The following is a 21,513-nucleotide window of genomic DNA, read 5'->3' as shown; positions in this document are numbered from 1 at the left end:
AGGAAGAAAATTTGGCTAAGCTCAGGTATTGTCCTAGTATAGGGTATCCCTTGGTTCCTACAGAATACATAATAGATGTTCTCTCTCCCTCTCCTTCCTCCATTCTCTTCCTCCTCCACTTCCCCTCCTCTTCCACTTCCCCTCCCTCCCTCCCTCCCTCCCTCCCTCCCTCCCTCCCTCCCTCCGTTCCTCTCTTTCTCATTTTTGGAGACAGGATCTCATTATTTTTCCCTGGTTTTCCTGAAACTCACTGTGTACACCTCAAACTCACAAAAATTCTTTCTGCCTATGCCTCCAGAATTTGGGGATCCAAGGGGTATACCCCATGTCTGGCAGTAGACGTCATTTAAAAAGCAGCATCTCCCAGTTTCATTTGTCTTTACATCTAATTTCCTCGTGTTGCCTCCTCTAGAAGTTCTCCTCTTCCTTGGCCTGTGCTTTGATATCAGAGGTCCAACTTCCTCAGTGCGTCACTCAAAGATATGACAAGACCAGGAAAATAAAAGCACATTGCAAGAGTTTGTTAAGTAAAAATCAGAAATGACCCCTGCTTTCAGAGAGCTTTCTTTCCATCTACTAGAAGGATAAAATCTACCAATAAAAGACAACCTGAGCACACACAGCAGAGAAAAAATACATGTAAGGGGCCTGAGAGGAGGAAGCCAGGTAGATACTTATTTTCTCTGTGTTCAGCTGAAGTCACCTTAGTCTTCTTGATGACTTGAAACTATTCCCACTTTATAGTTCAGGACTATGATGTTAGTAGACATTAAATGCTTTATGTCCTGGGCAGCTGATGGACATAAAGATGGACAGACTGAGCTTCTGCTGTGTGAACTGGAAGCTTCCGTCATCACTGGGCAGAGTGAGGGAGAAAGCTCTGAAAGGAAGCTGGTGATGAGCCTCAAAGATTGACAGGGTGGATGATGCAGAAGTGGGGACTAATACAGGCTGTGGAGCATAGCATGTGAAGTATTCAGTGGGAGACAGAGTGTTCTGGGGAACGGAACAGTAGGGCTGCTAGAGTAAGGGAAGAGACACATTTCACCGAGTACAGGTTGGTTTGGGAGCAGAGTACCATGGGCCTCGTCTTCCAAGTTGAGTTTGGACTTTATTTCTGGACTCCTTTAATAAACCATTGGAAGTGTCTGTGGAAAGGAGTGACAAGGCTTTATAGGTTTACATCCATATGGTGTGAGGCACGCACTTAATGTAACGCACTTAAGAAAGGGAGAATTTCTCATCAAGAGTGCTAGTGTTCACCAAGTTACTTGAAATGGATGCAGAGTGTTTGATATCCCCACAGCAGTCCTGAGGAACAGGCTCATTAGTGCTTGGCATCTAGAGGTCAGGGAACAGCCTCAGAGGTTTTACCTCAGGTGTCATCCCCCTTTCTTTTGAGAGGCCCTCCTACTCACCTGACATTCACAAAATAGTCTCGACTTGCTGCCTGGCGAACCAGGTTCCATCTCCCCCAAAAGCACAAGCAGATGCTGTCGCACCCATTTTTGCTTTATGTGGGTTGTAGGGAGTGAATTTAAGTTATTATCCTTGCAAAGCAAGCACTTTATGGACAGATCCTAGGAACATCTCCCTATTACAGACAGGAAAACTCTGAGAGGTTCTGTAAGGATGGGTTAATCCAGCGCTACTGTTGCCTCTTTCTGACAACAGCCCAAGGAACAACTTGGGACAGTTTTTCTTCTCCATTAGATTAATTAAACTTTTTACATATGTGAATGATAATTACCCCCCATTTCCTCCCTCCAGCTTTTCCCTAGTCCACATACTCCATTCCCTTTCAAATTCTCGGCCTCTTTTACTTTCATTATTATTGTTACAACTACAAATGAATAAGCACATAAAACCTGCAGAGTCTATTGAGTATGGGTAATATGTGTGTGTTTCTAGGTCTGGCCACTGTATTGGGTAACCAACTAGGGGGCTCTGGCCTGGGGAAGACATTCTCCTCTGCTCAGCAGTTGTTCATTGCCTATAGCTCTTCATCTCGGGGTGGGGTTCTGTGACTGATGTCTAAAGGCAGATGTCCTCGTCCTCTGGCTCTTAAAATACTTTTGTTACCTCTTCTATTATGCTTCCTGAGCTCTAGGTATAGGAGTTATATTGTAGATGTATCATATCAACTGGGACTGGGCATCCCATGATCAACTGTTCTCTACATTTTGACTGGTTGTGACTTTCTGTTGGTCTCAGTTTGCTGCAAGAAGTTCCTGTTTATGCTATACAGTACCCAGCAACAGCCCAAAACATAACGTGGGCAGTTCTTTTTAGCCAAGTGTGATAGACCTGAACTTAGTTAACATCAGTGTTGGATAAACAGAGACACAAGGACTGTTATGTGAGCCTAGGTCCTGATGCCAGGGTCGAACCTGTGACCTTTTATCTTCTCTGTAGTCGAGGTTTCCCAGGGAAGCTGGCACTCTGCAAAACAGTTGTCCTGTTCTTGGGAGTATCATGGACAACCTTGCTCCAAACTCCTTAGCCTAGGTTTTTCGCTCATTTCTAAGCAAATGTATTGATTTAGGCTTATAAGTATCGAGGTCTTGGGTGTGTGGTGTAAATTACTTTTGAGATGGTTCTAGCAAACTTCCGGGTTTTGGTAAGCATCACATCTTTTTATTACTAGAGTCGAGACAGGGAGGTTCTCTGGAATTTAATTGTTGATGAATTATTCCCTTTTCTGGGAGCATCCTTATTCCTTTGTGTATGTAAGCATGCCTCCCTGCTTTGCTACCTTGGGAGTTACATTTGTTCATTTTTGTTTTTTTGTCAAGGGCATGCTTGTGTTTTGACCTTATAAAAGTTTTTGGTGTACAGTTAAACAGCTGCATAAGGAGACTCTGCTCAATGTCTGTGATCACATCAGACCATGTGGGCCAGTCTAGTGACCTTTCTGTTCCATTTGCTGCAGGTGACAAGAAGTACATCATGGGGCCCAAGCTTTCCACTCTTGATGCCACTGTCTTTGGGCACTTGGCACAGGCAATGTGGACTTTGCCAGGGACGAGGCCGGAGCGGCTAATCAAAGGCAAGTACCAACCCCTTTGTGTTATAGGAGCTGCTGGGACGGGTGGGTAGGGAGCAGCACGGGTTTAATGAGACTCAGTGAGGCCCCCAGTTCTGTGTCCCTAACATGTAGCCAATTTGGTATCCACCACTTTCACTGCTTTTGTTCTTTTGGTAGAAACTTTGCCAAGAAAGTAGCAATAAAGGACCAGGATGATTTAGAATTGGTCCAAACCCAGGAGCCTAAGTGGCTTGGGTGGGGAAGTTTTCTGCCATAGCTTTGGAACAACCAGGACACCGTTGGCCTTGACTTTGTGTATGAGTGTGATGGAGTGGGTTGTTCTTTGGTCCTTGCTGCTGGCAGAACCACACGAGCTACTACTGGAGCTGCTTGACAGGGTGAGAAATTCTCCTTAGTGTAGATGACTAGGAAGACAGACCAAATAGTCAGCAGTTCTGAAATTACACTTGTGGAGGGTCAGTGAGATGGCACAGCAGGCACAGGGGCCTGCCCCCAAGCCTGCTAGCCAGTGTTTGATCTCCAGAACCCACACAGTAGGAGAGAATCAATTCCTCTGACCTTACTTGTGCTACTCTGAATAGATAAGTATAATAAAAATAAAGCCATGCACTGCAGCTATACATACAACTGTCAGATATTACACATTTAACTGGAGGAAAGATAGAAAATGTAAAAAATGAGAAAAGTAAACAAGGCATGGGGGTTCACACCTGTAACCCTGGCACACGGGGGGCAGAGGCTAAAGAATGGTGGGCTTGAGACCAGCATTATTGGCATAGAGAGTTCCAGGCCTGAGCTAACAAACAAGCAGACAGACACACATAGTTGTGATTTCACCCATCACAGAGAACACTGATATATTGTGCTATGTGTTTTCATTTTTTTTTTTATCAAGCACAAGTGTGCATGCACTTTAAAAAGCTGGAACTATCGTGTTGACACAGTTTTAACCTGAAGTTTTAAATAGGCAGTATATTTTACACTTCCTTTGTCATTAAATATTCTTCAAGAATGTATTTTTAGTAGTTATATAATATCCTATTCTTTTGCTATATTGTAATTTATGTGGTTAGTATTTTTTTTGTATTTATGGGTTTTTAAAGATATTTTTGCTAGTATTCTTTTTACAAGTTTCCAGCACATGGGACAGGGCTGTACTGAGTACATGCCTGCCTGCAGAACGCGTGTATGTGCGTGTGTGTGGCCCCATGTTTGACAAAAGCTTGCTGGCTAATGCCCCAGAATAGGCAGTAGGGATTGCCGGGGAATGTTGTAGACCTCTCCTTCTTCCTCATTCCTACTGTATGTTATTGAATCTTAGAGAAAATTGTCTTGGATCTCGGTCTGGTGACAGTGTTTCCAGTGGCACAGAATGTTTTTTGATTATTATGGATATTAGGGTGACACAGGAAGAGAAAACTACTCACATTTTTTTTTTTTTTTTCCAAAAAGGAGTACAGGGTGTTTCCCTGTGGGAAATCCCAAGAGAAGGCTCTTTTCTGTCTAGGATTGCCTTCTGGGTAGAAGAACATTCAGATTTGAAGTTGTCCGAGAGAGTCACTTCAGTTCTTTTCCTTCCTTCCTTCCTTCCTTCCTTCCTTCCTTCCTTCTTTTCTGTCTTCATTGATTGATTGTATCCTTACCACACATCCAATACTCTACAGAGAATGAGATTGTTATGTGATTGTTGAGCATGCCTTGAAGAAATCCTGTTTTTCTCTTCATAAAGATTATATATTTAGCATAGGCACTTATGTTAACATGGTGTCCTCTCTCCCTCTGTCCTTCGCTCCCTTCCCCCACCTCTCTCCTGTCCTGCCAACTTCTGCTTCTATAGTAACCTTTACAATTTTTTTTTTGGTTGGTGGCATGCTGAGTGGGCCATCTCAGGGTAAAGGTAGATTCCAGCTCCAGATGTTCACTCTTTGTTCCATTCTCTTTTCAGGGGTAGGGTGTGATATGTGGGGTCCCGGAACTTGCACATCAAGGCTAACCCTCTTAACTATGCAATAGAATTATGACTTCGTCTTGCATAGCTCATGGCTGTTAGGAAGTAGGTCCTTACCTCTCGCAATTCCAGGAAGAAACACAGGGCAGTAGTTCATGACCAATAGTGTAAAGTTCCATGCCAGGTCAATCTACTCCTCAACCGAGACTGTAGGATCATGGTTGGAGGTGATGAATGTGCAGGTGAGTATGAGTCCAGCAAACGAGGAAAGCACATGCAGTGGCGTCTTGGTCACAATGAAGAGCATAGAAATGTCCCCTGATTATTTGTAAATGGACGTTTCCTGTCCCGACCATCAGGTTCCAGATAACTGACTCAGAGGCTGACTATGAATTATAAATGCTCGGTCAATAGCTCAGGTTTGTTACTAACTAGCTCTTACATTTATGTTAACCCACATTCCTTATGTACACTCTGCCACTTGGCACTTTCTTTATTGGCTTCCTCTGCGCCTGGCTGGCGACTCTGGCTCTTCCCTTCCTTTTCTCAGAATTCTCCTAGTCTGGCTGAGCTCAATTTCTCCCTGGGCAACTACTGGCCAATCAGCTTTTTATTAACAATGAGCATAATCCACAGTAATTATTAATTTTCATGATCTCACACAAAAGTGACATTAGTGTCCCCCCCCCCCCCCCCAAGGGAACGACTCCTCTGTTAGAAAGGTAAAGAAACAAGGGCATAGAAAGAAAAGCAGTCTCAGTGGTAGAGGCTCAAATGCTGTGTGTCTCATAGATCTTATGGCTAGAGTTTTATTTTCTTTTCTTCTTTCTCCTGCTTTTCTTGTTCTACCCTTTTATCTTCCCACTCCTTCTCCTTTTGCTTCCCTTCCTCCTCTTCTCCCATTTTATTTTTTTTTTTTTGTTTTGTTAATGCTGGGAATGAAACCCAAGGCTTTTTGTGGCTAGGCCAGTGCTCTGTAACTGAGCCATGTCCCTAGCTTTCATTTTAATATACTTTTAAAAATTTTTACTTTTCGGGCAATGGTGGCGCACGCCTTTAATCCCGGCACTCGGGAGGCAGAGAGAGAACTCACTCTGTGAGTTCGAGACCAGCCTGGTCTACAGAGCTAGTTCCAGGACAGGCTCCAAAGCCACAGAGAAACCCTGTCTCGAAAAACCAAAAAAAAAAAAAAAAAAAAAAAAAATTTTACTTTTATATTTAGAGACAAGATCTCATTAAGTTGTCCATGGTGGCCTTGAACTCACTCTTGTAGTCCAGGTGTCACTATTTTATTGCTGTGAAGAGACACCGTGACCCACAGCAACTCTTATAAAGGAAAACATTTAATTAAGGGGTGACTTACAGTTCCAGAGGTGTGGTCCATTATCATCATGGCTCAGAGTGTGGCATGAGGCATAGCGCTGGAGAAGTAACTGATCTGCAAGCAGAAAGAGACCCTGGGCCTGGCATGGGCTTTTGAAACCTCCAATAGCATCCTTCCTCCAACAAGATCACACCTGATTCAACAAGGCTATACATCTCTTAATATTTCCAGTCCTTTCAGATAAGGCCATTTTCTGGTGAACAAACATTCAAATGTTTGGACCTGTGGGGGGCATTCTCATTAAAACTACCACTTTAGACAAACCTTGACCTTCTGATCTGCCTGCCTCAGGCTCTCAAGTCTTCCTCTCTCTTGCTGCTGTCTCCACATTCTTTTACAGTTCCTGGTTACCTGTGGTTCTCATTGGTACTGGGAAGATGTCCCATGCCTATCCCCGAAGGAGAAAACAGGGAAAGAGTTTATATGCATCTCCTCAAGGGAGTGTTAATGCTCATTCTCAGTTTCTGTCTCCTGAGCCTATGGATAACTACCTCAGTGGAAGACAAATAGCATGGGCTCTTAAACCACGTGGCCTTCACTATTGTGATTTAAGAATAAAATTGGTGACCTCTAACCAGTAGAAGGCCTTAGATTTGCAGGCCCGTAAAGCAGGGACTCTTGTGTCATTATGCTTATGAGGGCGTGTAAATTCAAGGAAAACACCTATCAGGGTCTGGATGTTTTAATGACAGGGGAAAACGTTTACAGTAATGTTAAATGGGGTAACCGGTAATGACAGTAGATAAGGAGAAAAGACAAGTTAAGTTAAAGCGTTAATAGTGATTACCCTGGATTGATGATAAATGCTTTTCCTTTGTGTTTATATCCTTTCCATGCACAGACTTGTAGTCTTACAAATCATTTTCTCTAATAGAGCAGTTAGACTCTAACCAATAGCCATCAGTGTGGAAAGAAGTGAAGCGTCCTTTGTCAAGGGACTGAAAGAAAGAAAACTCGTGTGTGCTGCCTTCACATACTAATAGGTCATGAGATAAGCACAGGTGCTGTACTGTGAAGCTCAGGTCCTTGTGTGTGCTGTTAAGTAGACAAGGGACCGCGACAGACTGTGTAGCAAATGCAAGTCTGTGTAAGCACGGGAAAAGCACATGAACATAAAAAATGTTACTAGACATTCTTTGATCTTTGCTTATTAGTATTTTCTAGTTTTTTCACTAAACATGGATCACACATGTAAGAAGGGAAATGTTTATAAAGCTAAAAAGAAAGCGTCTTTAGAGGAAGTTAGTCGAATTACTGTTTATAAGCAACACTGCCATCTGGTGGATCAAAGGCAAAACTCACACAATTTCTTCATTTTTCTGCTGGAAATGGTGATCAGATACTATTTATAATTGTGTGTACAGCTGTTTAACTTGAAATATTTAAAGGAGTAAAAACAAATTTTATTAGGTGTGTTTGTAGGCACAGTTATCTGTAAGGACAATTTTTTTTCATCTATTTATTTTACATCCCACCTGCAGCCCCCCCCCCCCCCCCTTCCTCATTCCCTCTCCCAGCCCTCAATCCCCTTTTCTTCCGTCTCCATCCAGGAAAGGGCAAGTCTCCTATGAGTATTAATAAAACATGGCCTGTCAAACTGCAGTAAGACTAAGTACCTCCCCATATATTAAGATTGGTCAAGGCAACCCAGTATGAGAAGTAGGGTCCCAAAAGTCAGTAAAAGAGTTGGAGACAGCCGCTGTCCCTACTATTAGGAGTCCCATAAGAGGACCAAGCTACACAACTGTAACATATATGCAGAGTGCCTAGATCAGTCTCATACAGACTCCGTGGTTGTCAGTTCAGTCTCTGTGAGCCCCTATAAGCCCAGGTTAGTGGATTGTGTGAGTCTTCCCATGGTGTCCTTGACCCCTGTGGCTACCACACCTCTTTTCCCTCCTCCTCTGCAGGCTTCCTGAACTCCACCTAATGTTAGGCTGTGGGTCTCTGCTTCTGCCTCCGTCAGTGGCTGGTTGAAGCCTCTCTGATGACAATTGAGCCAGGCACCAGTCTGGTCACAGGAGACAGCAAATATAGGTTACCTATCTACTATTACTAGGAGCCTGAGCTGGGTCTTCCCCACAGACTCCTGGGAGATTCCCTTGTGCTGGGCTTCCACACAACTCCGAAATGCACCTCCCCCAGCAGTCTCCCTCAACACTCTCCCCTTTTCTGTCCCTCCCCCAGCAGTCCCCTCAACACTCTCCCCTTTTCTGCCCCCACTAACTCGATCATTCACATTCCCATCCCCACTCGCCCTCGGTCCATTCACAAAATCTCTTCTATTTCCCCTCACCAGGGAAATCTGGGTGTTCCACAATGAACTCTCCTTGTTACCTAGTCTCTCTGGCTCTGTGGATTGTATCATAGTTATCTTTTATTTTGCCGCTAGCATCCATTTATGAGTGAGTACGTATCATGTTTGTCTTTATTCGTATGGGTTACCTCACTCAGGATGATTATTTCTAGTTCCATCCATTTGCCTTCAAATTTCCTGGTGTATTTGTTTGTAACAGCTGAGGAATACATCATTGTGTAAATGTACCATGTTTTCTTTATCCGTTCCTCAGCGGAGGGATATCTAGGTCGTTTCTAGGTTCTGGCTATTACAAATAAAGCTGCTATGAACATAACTAAGGAAGTGTTCTTGTGGTGTGATTGAGCATCCTTTGTGTACATGTACCTGAGCCCCTCCCTCATCCCCTTCAGATGCCCCACCTGAGCCCCTCCCTCATCACCTCCAGATGCCCACCTGAGCCTTCTCCCTCATCCCCTCCAGATGCCCACCTGAGCCTTCTCCCTCATCCCCTCCAGATGCCCACCTGAGCCCTCTCCCTCATCCCCTTCAGATGCCCCACCTGAGCCCCTCCCTCATCCCCTCCAGATGCCCACCTGAGCCTTCTCCCTCATCCCCTCCAGATGCCCACCTGAGCCCTCTCCCTCATCCCCTCCAGATGCCCACCTGAGTCCTCTCCCTCATCCCCTCCAGATGCCCACCTGAGTCCTCTCCCTCATCCCCTCCAGATGCCCACCTGAGTCCTCTCCCTCATCCCCTCCAGATGCCCACCTGAGTCCTCTCCCTCATCCCCTCCAGGTGCCCACCTGAGCCTTCTCCCTCATCCCCTCCAGATGCCCACCTGAGTCCTCTCCCTCATCCCCTCCAGATGCCCACCTGAGCCCCTCCCTCATCCCCTCCAGATGCCCCGCCTCCCAACATCTCCTTGGGAGTTTGGATTGTAGCACTTGGATTCCGGGGGGCACAGACCTTCTGACCATACCACTGTTAGGTCATAGCCGTTGAGCGCTAACTCTTGCTTATCTGCCACACTGCAGGGGAGCTGATCAACCTCGCCATGTACTGTGAGAGGATCAGGCGGAAATTCTGGCCCGAGTGGCACCATGACGACGACAATACCATCTATGAGTCTGAGGAGAGCAGCGAGGGTAGCAAGACTCACACACCCATGCTGGATTTTAGCTTCTACTCAAGGACAGAGACCTTCGAAGATGAGGGGGCTGAGAACAGTTTCTCCAGGACGCCAGACACGGATTTCACGGGACACTCTCTCTTTGATTCTGACGTGGACATGGATGACTGTACAGACCATGAACAGTGCAAGTGATGTCCCGCCACGGACCCCTCTTCCTTAGGAGCTACCACTCCCTGGGGTCGGTCTGGTTTCCCAGGTAGAAATCCACCTGAGCTGGAAGGAGATCTTCAAGCTTGGCTCAGTTTTAACATGCTAACGGGACTATAAGCCGCCTTATTTCTTTTTTTGTACAAACAAAACACAGAACCATTCAGATGGCTCCGTTTAAAACAGACCAAACAAATATCAGCATGGTACCTGAAATCCATTTTCGTTTTCATTAGAAAACCAATATTGTGTGGGAGGGCAGATACATGAGTGTGGGTTGTCACCTGAGTGTTGACATTGATCCTTTCCAACTGAGGACTCTATTGTCAGGTGGATTCTTGAGCATCAGCCATCTACCTGGGTTTTAAGTAATAAGAGGTATCATCAAAAAACATGTAGGCGGTGATGTCCTTCAGCTGCTGCTGTACTTTGTGTGTGTACTTGTATGTTGAGACAGAAGTCAGATGAAATCCGCCAATATTCAGTGGACAGATAACCGTTATGCGTGCGGCGCTGAGTGGGGGTGCTATGCAGCAGGAGTTTCGCTCTGAACCCTGCCAGTGACTAGCTGGGTGATTTGGGGCAGGTCCTTTAACTCTTGTGTGCCTCATTTATCCCACCTGTAAAGTGGGCGTGACAATACTCTCCACCTACCTACCTCACAGGGGTGTTGTGGGGATTCGCGCGGGCCGCATTAGTATGGCGCTTTAAACTTCCCGGAAGTGGTGCAACACGAGCCAATTTTATTCTTCACTGGGCTTCATACATGTTAGGATCTGCCGGCAAAGTGACTTCCATAGCTGGGCAACAAGCACGGCCACTCGCAAAGGCTGTGCAGAATAAACACACACAAAGCCAACTAGGGCCGAGTCATTCCTCTTTGTGGCTTGGCTGGAAGAACTTTGGAAGTAGCTTCGCAAATCATCATCAGCTACAATGTGGTCCTCCACTCTAGGCCTTTACGGAACAACGTTTCCTTCATTGCCGAGTGCATTGGCGTGTGGCTTCATTGCCTCCCAAGTGCTAATGTACCCGTGTTTATTGATTTGGAGAAGATAAAGCTTAGGACCATGGCGGGTTAACAGAGGTGAAGGAAAGTATTTGTTGTAGGCAGAGCTTGTTGACTGTCATGGCTTTTTGAAGACAAAGATACATTGGAAAGAGAAGCCTCAGGGTGTTCCTTGTGTCTGAGTCCCCTGCAGTTTCCGGACTGCACCTTGTTAGGTGTCCCACTGTCGTTGGGTCAGAGTAGGACAGGACTGACACCAAATCCTAGGGCTTCATGATCTCTCATCCCTTCTCATCACCCCCCTCTCTCTCCCTCTCCCTCTCCCCAGAGCCCCCGAACAGGTGGAATGTCTCTGTATTTGTCTCTGAAAACAGCGTTGGATAGCTTAGTTCATTTTCCAGGCAGTGGTGGGGCAAGGGTTCTGTGTAGTGGCTGTGGATTGGGCTGTAAGACTTAATGACTTTGCTTCTGATCAACTGCGTAAAAGTTACTCCTTACTGGGTTGATGAGGCCCCTCAAAGATGGAACTTCCTGACAAATCAATGCATTTTGCTTGAAAAGCAACCTATTTTTGATATAGCTTTCCCACAAAAAAAATCTTTAAAGAGTGTTGTTCATTTTCAAAGAGGCCAAGAGGGAGCGTTTTGAAGATGCTTGCCACTTAAGCCGCTGCAGAGCGTTTGGAAATGGGGATAATGTTGAACTCTTAGGTTAGAAAGTCTTACCTGTAGAAAATTTAGCTGTAGATTATTTTCTGTTGAAGCCACTCCTCTGTGGAGGAACCTGTTTGGTGAGTAGTCAGCACAGGCTTGAGAAGCTGCGTTTGATTAAACACACTTGTGTGTTGGTGTTCTGCGTGTGTGTCCCGTTTGCCTCCTGGTGTTCTGAGCACCTGGCGGCAGTCCTCTGTGACTAGTGAAACTACTGAATGAAGCGTGGCTAGGACGACTGTGGACCTGACCGGGTACAAGTTTTCTTGTCCGCTCCTCTCTCTCAACTGGAAAGAAATTCTTAACATTTTGCTTATAACTGATTTATTATTCTTCCTGTGTGATGCTTTTCCCTGTATAAATGTTTTCAGTATGAGTATGTGGACTAATATCTGCTTTCTTGTGCATTATTTGTAGGGCAACTCCATAGACAGGCAGTGTTTGTTGTTAAGTCGTAGGGCGATTTATTCCATCCAGGCACCGTTAGAGGGGGGTAATGAGTGGGCATTCTTAACTGGAGTCCTAGACACTTGGACAGCTTACAGCTGGGTACCTTGTAGATACGGATTTGAATAGAACCCAAGACTATACCTCTGTTTCCCTCCTCCATATGGATTATTGGAACAAAATGATAAAGAAAAAATTATGGCTGTGTGGGTCCCTAACGAGAGGGCTTAACTTCTCTATGTGTTGCCCAGATTTGAAGGCCTGTGCAGTTGGGTGAGTCGGTGCTACTTGTAATGACAACAATAAGAAACTAGAGGACGTTTTACTCATTTGCTCAAGTCTTTCTTTTTTCCTTCTGGAAAGTTATGTAAGGGAGCACAATCTTTTAATGTAAACTGATGCTTTTGATTGAGCAGAAAATCCGAGGACCAAGGGTTACTTTTAAGTTTTTATTATAGAAACAAAGCTTCTTATATGTCTGTCCACACCCAGGACGAGAGAGCAGTAGTTATGAGCTCTGGATCCATCAGGGCAGTTAAAAGGACAAGGTACATTTTTGCAGAAATAGACTATGTGGTCAGAGTCTACCATTTTGTTGTCCTATAATCAGTTGTGACCAGTGACACACCAAGGCCATGGCCACCACATCTTTGATTACAGACTTAGAACCTTTGGACTTGAATCATTATTGCAATCTAGGCTTCAGGTGAGTCTTGCCCGAGTGCACAGAGGTATTTGATTTGCTTCTGGGAAATGAGTAGGAGTCAAGGAAAGGAAGAACTAGAGTTCTTTGCAAGTAGAGAACTGAAAAAAAGTCTAGGACATAACTGTAGAGGGGCCCTTGCAAGAGAGCTGCAGAGGTCATTGCTGTCTCAATCACACACTGTGTAGTTGGAGGAAGAGTAAGATCCACAACTGTCTTCTTTGACCTTGCCCTAGAGCGCTCTTGCCACCGCACCACCTTGCTTTGGCTTCCTTACACACCCATGTTCTGAACAATTGCTCCCTGTTTCAGCACCAACACACCCAGGCCTCTGAGTGCTGGATTCCGACTACATCTCTTTCACCTCCCACACCCAGCCAGGCTGGTTCAGGCCAGTTCAAGAGACCCTTCCTCAGTATCTATCCTATGTATAGCACTGCTAAGCTCTGTGAATCACAAGAAGATGGCTTTTCAAATTCAACACTCCCCTTTCCGTCTTTTGTTACCTTTAAAATAACTTGTGTTCCCTTAGTTCACTGAATCTGTACTGAGCATCCACCCTGTGTCTGGCCCTGGGATGCACATTGGCTGTAAACTAACTGAAAAGGCAGACTGACACTGACTTCAGAGCATCCTCTTTTGCTTAGATTTGAGTGATAACCTTCACACGCCCAGACTCTCCCCAGATCTGTCTCACACATTACCACCGGAGGAGTCTTTGGAACAAACTTTTGGTCTGTAGGGGGTCTCAATTGCCTTAGGCTGAGGCTTCCTCCTTAGGGCTTGATATTCTCAGTTTTTTCTCTTGTCTCCCATGGCTCTTCCACACACCCTCTAGAGCAGCAGATCCATTTATCATTACCTCTACAAGCCTCCCGTATCCCACCTTTGGGTTGCTGGTCATGCCAGCCCCTCTGCTGAAATGCCCTACCCTCTGGCCCTAATCATCATCTCTTAAGGCCCAACTTCATCAGTTCCGCATGAAGAGCCCCAACTTATTATCATCCCCCCTTTCCTCTAAAAACAAAAACACTTATCATTTCCTTCCCTGAAGGCTAGATGGGAAAAACGTGCTCAGAAAGTGGGCCACGTGCTATAAAGTAATGGGTTTTCATTGTGTGTAACAGTGCCTCCTCCATTGATAATCTAATGAGAGTCCTAGGCTCTATTCCCAGAAAAGTGCGCATATGCAAATCTCCACAATTTTACATATAAATTCAAAGATTTGGAAAGTAGAATTGCTCTTTGATTCCTCAGGGGGTCCACAGACCCCAGATGAGGAGGTCTTGTTCTAAAGCGTCTCTAAACAGCACTCTTGGTGTTGTCTTGTCTTTTACACTTCCAAGGAGGAGAGAATTGGTATGAGACGTGCAAGCACAAGGCTATTGTTATTGACCCTGAATATGTGCTGAGTGACAGAGAGGGAAGAAAGACGAGCTGCCTCACATTGTCTAGGAAAATATCTTTATTCAGACAGAGCTGGGAATTTTTATGTTATGTGTGTGTACATTGTCTTTGGGATGTACGCACCTTTGAGGGTATACAAGCCAGCATGGGGAATTGGATCCTGCTCAGCTGGAGATATGGGTGTTTGTAAGAAGTGGGTGCTGGGGTTAGAATTCTGGTCCTCACAGGCTGGAGAAATGCTTAGTCTGTTAAAGGCTAGGCTCACAAGCAGGAATATTAGGATTCTGGGCCTCATAATTGAGCAACAATCACTCGAAACCACTGAGCCATTCCTCTAGCTCCCAGATTTACAATTTTGAAAGCGATAGAGTTTGTCATTGTTGTCATTGTTACTTATTTTTAGCCACTTCTGAAGTTGATGTAGCAAAGTGAGTTCAGGACCAAGTCAGCATCATTTCTGCCCTGAAACCCACCACTTCTGTGTGGCTAAGCGGTGGCCTTGGGGCTGAAAGAAGTGGTTGGAGTTTTTTTTTTTTTTTCTTGTGGAATGAGATCTATGCAACAAATTTTCCTGTGTTCATCTTATTATGGGTCTATTGCTGATTCTATTTTCCATAAGATGGTGATGCATTATCCTGGTAGGGAACAGCTCAGTTTATTCTTCAATTTAAAAACAAAAAATAAAAACAAACAAACAAAGCCAGAACAAAGTTATCTTTTTTTTTTTTTTTTGGTTTTTTTCGAGACAGGGTTTCTCTGTGGTTTTGGAGCCTGTCCTGGAACTAGCTCTTGTAGACCAGGCTGGTCTCGAACTCCCAGAGATCCGCCTGCCTCTGCCTCCCGAGTGCTGGGATTAAAGGCGTGCGCCACCACCGCCCGGCTCGAACAAAGTTATCTTTAGTGCTTCCAACTGACCTTGGTTCCTTTCTGGGTGTGCAGTACTGTTTGACTAGATTTAGGACTAGTATGCTAAATATACTAGGAATGTATATTCAGTGGCAGTTTCCCACTTTGAAAGCTGAGCTCTGCCAGTCCACTGTTAGCAGGTCCAGAGAGCAATGGTGAACACCTGTGACATGCTTTGCCTATATTCTGTGCTTCTGGTGAGCTTAATGAACTTGCAGAGTTCACAAGGATCCCCTTGGTGGGTAGGTAAGACTGGTGTGCCCCTTGCCTGTAGAATTCTTACTAATGCCATGGGTAGGTAGCAAACACACATAGGATGCTTCTTTTATTTCAATTCTTTGCTCTTTCTTTTTTCCAACTCTTCACTTGGAGCTTTTGGTCTTTGAAGAATACCTGAAGCCCTGAACCAGTGATTGCTAGCACCAGTCAGTACTTTCCTTTTCAGAGTACAGTTATGGGAGGTAGTGAAAAGCGGCTTCAGGGAAAGGGACTCGGCAATTTTAGAGCTGATAGACAGTGTGACCACAGACATTCTGTCTTTTGCTGAAGCAGAGAGCTTCTCCAGACCCACAGTTTCCAAAAGTCATAGTGCTAGACCGTGACAACCAGGAAGCTCTGGTTTCAGGAGGATCATTGCTCCAGGATATCTAGCTTGTGGGCACAAGAAGGGGCCTTTGCGATAGTGAAACCAGTAGTGAAATAGTGTTATGAATCTGGTCCCACACCAAGTACTGCTACAGTGCTTTGGAGTTCAGTGCACAGTGAGTTCCAGCATTGCTTCCCAGCATTTAAGAACACTAGCACCCCTCATTACAACTTTCATTACTCTAAGACAACCTACTGACTGCTGAGTACTACACATACCCATTTATTATGGCCGGTTTATAGTTTAAAAAGCAGTATTGTTAAATGAGAACAATTTGTCTCCCAACTTCTGTCAGCAAGCATTTATTTTTATTTATTTGCTTTTATTCTTTGACTCTCGAATACTTCATTTGTCAATAATATTTTAGTGTTTTCCTTTATTTAGCACTTGAGCTACCCTCTGATCTTAAAAAAAAATGGATTTAGCTTATAAATTGCCCTGCTTATTAGTGCTGGCCTAACCGGTAACAAAAAAGACAGAATGGTTGTTTCATGGCTATAAGAGAGGGAGGCTCTTAAGTCGGAGGTGTTTCCCCTTTAACAGCTGTTCAGAATGGAAGTGCTCTTCTATACTTCTTTCCATCTTACACGCTTTGGGAGATCACTTTTGATTATTAGCCAAGTCCAGTGGCTATATTTTAATTTTTCATTATATTTGATTTTTTGTAGTATTATGACAGAAGACAACCTTTCAACGTTTGGCAGGTCTCTCTGTCAACAGGAGTGCCATGTTTCTGTGGCTCCTGTCAAAGTGATTTTGCCTTAGTAACAAGCCTCCTGAGATCAGATCATGCCAACTGTAAACAGAGTTTTGACTCACTTACCTGCACTGTATTAAATGACAACTCAAGTTTTAATTTGGGTGATGGTTTCTTCATGATGGTGGTTGGGAAGGTGAGGTACCAATTCCCTTTCCTGGAATTCTTAGCCTTTCACCGAGACAAGAGAGAAAGAAGTGCCAGTAAATACCAGGACTCAGACGACAATGGAGTGTGGCTGGGTTGATGATGTGTTGGTCATGGAAAGTTTTTCAGGTGATAGAATGTTATGAAAATAATAAAAAGCACAGGCTTCCAAATGAAAAAAAAAAAACAGTCTCCACAGTGATGGATTGCCTATGGATGTACAAGTGGCCAATGTGGGAAGCACCGAAGTAAGGTTTGTTTAGCTTAATTTCTGACCATAGACATGATCTCTGAATACATAGTGCTGTTCATCCTGATCTCAGTACTCAATATCCCAGCGCTGTCCCACTGAGGACAGTCACTGCTCATCCTGATCTCAGTGCTCAATGTCCCTGCTGTCCCACTGAGGACAGTCACTGCTCATCCTGATCTCAGTGCTCAATGTCCCTGCTGTCCCACTGAGGACAGTCACTGTTCATCCTGATCTCAGTGCTCAATGTCCCTGCTGTCCCACTGAGGACAGTCACTGTTCATCCTGATCTCAGTGCTCAATGTCCCTGCTGTCCCACTGAGGACAGTCACTGCTCATCCTGATCTCAGTGCTCATGTCCCAGTGTTACCTCACTGAGGACAGTCACGTTCATCCTGACCTCAGTGCTCAGTACTGTTCCACTGAGGCTGGATTGGCAATTTGCTGTGCAATTGACAGGTCCTGGCCCAGTGTGTTTACTCTTTTGATTTCGCAACTACGTTCTAGTATCAAAAGTCATGGCACTTATAGAAAGTGTATGAAGCAATTATATTTTTTTTGAGACGTTTTAAAATGTTTGGAGACACAATAAGTCATTCATATTTAGGCATCTGTCCAAACCATTTATTTAATTTATCCGTAGAACTTTCTGTACTTGTCTCTCTGTATCTACTTATGAGCAATGCAGATGTATATGTGCAGACACTGTTGTAGATGTGTATATGGCTCTGCTGATTTATAATGTTCATTTCAAAGCATCTTAGGCCTAGACATTAGAAAGTGTATTATTATTCAGTAGAGTTTAAGGAATGGGGGCGATTACTTATCACCCAGAAGGCTGTAGCTGATTATAGAATGTGTCTGTAACCCGTGTGGCAAGTGGATAGATATGGATGCATGGTTTGGGTCAAGTTATCTACTAATTTTTCTGTAAAGTAGGTGGCAAGAAATATCAAGAGTTAGATGTAGCTTGTTTTCACTTGAGGCAGGATCTCATGTGGCTAGATCTCACTTTCGCAAGAACTCGTTTTCATTCTGGTTTGGGGGATACTTGGTCTAGAATGCCTTGACAATTCCCCAAATTCTTTCACCATACTAAGGTGAAAACAAGAAGATCAAGGGAGATGAACCCCAATTATTCAATAAAAATGCATTGTCGGAGAATTTGGGCACCTTTCTGAAATGCAAGCATTGCTAACACCAGGTAATCACCCTCCCGTCTCACTTGTGTATCCGAATGTGTGGAAGATGTCCGGGTTTACCCTAAGAAAACTAAAAGAGCGAGGGCCTACTGGCGTGATTTGGGGCTGATGGAGGACATTTACCTGTGTCGTCTGGTTCGCAAACACGGTGACTAGCATCTCACTGATGGAGGGCCCCACTGTGGAGGCATCGTGCAGTGTTATTTCTGGAGCCACGAGTTACTTTAGCACAGTTGCTGTTAGTAGTTTATAAAGCCATACTTCCACTTGTACACTTGATTGTAAGATAGACTTAAATTGTGCACTATGTTGATTACTCCATGTAAATGTGGAAATTCTCTATATTTGGTCTTATGCTGTATGTATTTGATGTGTAAATGATAACTAATGGATACGAAATAGCTTGCTGTGAATGTCTTTATTCCAATTCATTTCTATTGAAAATTTAAATGTTTAATATTTATACCTATGAGGAAATATGGAAGTTTGCATAGAATATGCTGTTAAGAAAGTGATGGCCAGCCGGGCGGTGGTGGCGCACGCCTTTAATCCCAGCACTCGGGAGGCAGAGGCAGGCGGATCTCTGAGTTCAAGACCAGCCTGGTCTACAAGAGCTAGTTCCAGGACAGGCTCCAAAACCACATAGAAACCCTGTCTCGAAAAACCAACAAAAAAAAAAAAAAAAAGAAAGTGGTGGCCTCTTCTTAACATTTTAAGGTTATTGTAGGGCTATTGTACAATTGGAACAAGGTAATGACTTCCTGCTTGGATTCTGAATGAGTGTTTTAAAGAGAAGCAGCACTGGTCTCTGGATTATGCAGCTCTCCCTTTTCTGCTTTTATGTCATGCTCCATGTGGCCTCTAAGAACACTAGAAGGAGTGATAACCCTGGCTAGGAAGGAATCAGAGGGACAGCTAGTGGCACTTCTTAAAACTTTAGCTGTGGCTAGAACCTGTAAAGAACCCACTTGGATGATATTGCCTCTCTTAGTTTCTATACTTCTTCAATAAAGTAACTATACTTTCCATTTACAGACCAAGGGGGTGGGGTTTGCATATGGCTAATGTGTGGATAAATCTTGGCACCAGAGGTACACAGGTAAAGTTTTGGAAAGATAAATCTTGTTTCTACATGTCTCACAGTGTGTGGCATTGAACCTTAGAGGGTAACTGGACCTATAGGTATATCAGGTTCTGTGGAGATATGCAGAAAGTTTCAAATGTAATCATCAAGTTGGATCCCTTAATAATCAAATAATAGTTTTTTTTTTTACCATTTAGGATAAATTACAATATGGTAATATCCAAAATCTACCACACAATTAGAATACTACATAGAAAATGAGTGGATTCTCTCTCTGATCCTACATTCTAAATAGAATGGGAATTTCTGTCCTGTGAGAACTCATGGGTTGGGATGTAGCTCAATGACAGAGTGATTGCCTAGCACCCCCAGAGTCTCCACCACCCCATATACACAAATCTTGGTTAAGAACTCCATTTTCTCCTCCCCCCCCCACTCATATTTTTCAAGACAAGGTTTCTCTGTGTAGCCCTGACTGTCCTCAGATTGCTCTGTAGACCAGGCTATCCTTGAATAGAGAGATCTGCCTGCCATTGCCACCTTAGTGTTGAGACTAAAGGCGTGTAGCACCACCATATGGTCTAAGAACTCCATTCTTAACCATTCACCCATGCCTACTTTAACGTTTTGTACTTTTTGAGACACAGCATTATTTTGTAGACTTGGAATGCCTGGGGCTTGCTATGTAGACCAGGCTGGCCTTGAACTCACAGAACTCCCTTTTCTCTGCCTCTTGAATTCTGGCATTAAAGGCATGCAGCACCATGCCAAGCCTTCATGGACCCTCATCAGATATATTTGGCTATAAATATACTCTACCCAAATGTAAGTTGGTACCAGACTCTTCTAGGAGGAGGGGGCGTATACTCTAAACTTGGCACCTGCCTACTTAGGAAGGCATGGCTGTACTTGCCTTTAGGAGTCACTAGGGGAGGGCTGTTTGCCTTCCCTGCTTGTGCTGCTACAGAGTGAAGATGAACACTTTGTTTTGCTGCTTGTACTCAATGTCTTTTGTCTTCCTTTCCTGCAAGGGGAGAGTGGAAGAAGTGGTCTCTGTGCTCTAGGAACTGCCTGCTCAGCTCCCGTTGAACTCTCCCAGATATGCTGCTACTTTTTGGTTGTAGACTTTTCTTTTAGAGACTTCCTATGGACCAAAGGGAATTCTAGAAAATAGAGAGGAAAGAGAGTCAGTCCCTTCTTTAGGGAGTTAGGGTAAGGCTGCTCTTTGGGCATTAGCAGGGTGCATAGTTGGTTGATGCTGAAACTCCTGGAAGCTGTCTGTAGGGGAGGCACCATTGGGTCTGAAACTGAGGCTTTCCTACTTGAGGGGAGGGGTTGCCTTGGCTTGGGCAAGTGTTCTATAGTTCATACTCTTCAATGTAACCTGAATTCCAAGCAACACCAAGACCCTTGGCGGCCTTGAAAAGGATGAGGGTCAGAGAAAGGTAAAAAGAAGCAGGAATCTCAGCCCCCTGTCCTATGAGGTTCACAAGTAATATGCAATCATGCTGGGTTTTTTCTCAGTCCTCCTAGGCCTCTCTAAAACTTTACTTGAGAATTCAGGGAAGGTGGCAGAAAGTTTATACATTTACTTGGTGACATAAAATAATTCACATTTGCTGGTGGCTTAAGCCTTGATGGGGTATATGAGGAAGTAGGACCAGGCTACTTGGAAACTATCTCCATGACTACAAAGAGGGCACTTGAGCAGAAGACTAGCATGGGTACTGCATTTAACTGCATTTAATGAGGGTAGCCCGTGTAAGGGAATGCTCAGAGAAGAGGCCACTGTGCTGACAGCGGCACCGAATTTCCGTGCTTGAGATGAAGGTGATGCGGAGGTTCCTGGCCTGATGTTGCTGATGTCAGGTGGCAGAAAAGGGAAGGAAGAACACACTAAACCCATCCTGCAGGAGGTTGAATTCTGAAACTTTTTCTTTCTTTCTTTTTTTTTTTTGCATTTTTTATTAATTAAATTTTGTTTTTAAATTTATTTTACATCCCAAGAGTTCTCAAACTTCTCAAGGTGGGAAAGTGAATTCACCCTGACGAGATGCTGAAGCAAAGGGGCAGGTTAGAGAACAATTAATTAGGAGTTTTTTTTTTTTTTGGTTTCTTCGAGACAGGGTTTCTCTGTCGTTTTGGAGCCTGTCCTGGAACTAGCTCTTGTAGACCAGGCTGGTCTCGAACTCACAGAGGTCCGCCTGCCTCTGCCTCCCGAGTGCT

General features: G+C 44.3%; 1 protein-coding gene across 3 annotated transcripts in view; it reads left to right on the top strand.

Moving 5' to 3' along the window:
- The window catches only part of Faxc (failed axon connections homolog, metaxin like GST domain containing), a 53,838-nt gene extending 38,802 nt beyond the window's left edge, over positions 1–15,036 (top strand). For all 3 annotated transcript variants that reach the window (XM_041667429.1, XM_041667430.1, XM_041667428.1), the window contains 2 exons: positions 2,933–3,049; positions 9,715–15,036. In XM_041667429.1, coding sequence (XP_041523363.1) covers positions 2,933–3,049; positions 9,715–10,004 — 407 coding nt within the window. In that variant the 3' untranslated portion in view covers positions 10,005–15,036. The remainder of the gene's footprint in view (positions 1–2,932; positions 3,050–9,714) is intronic.
- The last annotated feature ends 6,477 nt before the right edge of the window (positions 15,037–21,513 follow it).

This window comes from Microtus oregoni, unplaced genomic scaffold, assembly GCF_018167655.1.
Source record: "Microtus oregoni isolate MIOR12 unplaced genomic scaffold, Mior012 000017F_ref0000208, whole genome shotgun sequence".
Classification (NCBI taxonomy): Eukaryota; Metazoa; Chordata; class Mammalia; order Rodentia; family Cricetidae; genus Microtus; species Microtus oregoni.
The sequence above is the reverse complement of the archived record's forward strand: the minus strand, read 5'-3'. Positions and strand labels throughout refer to the sequence as shown.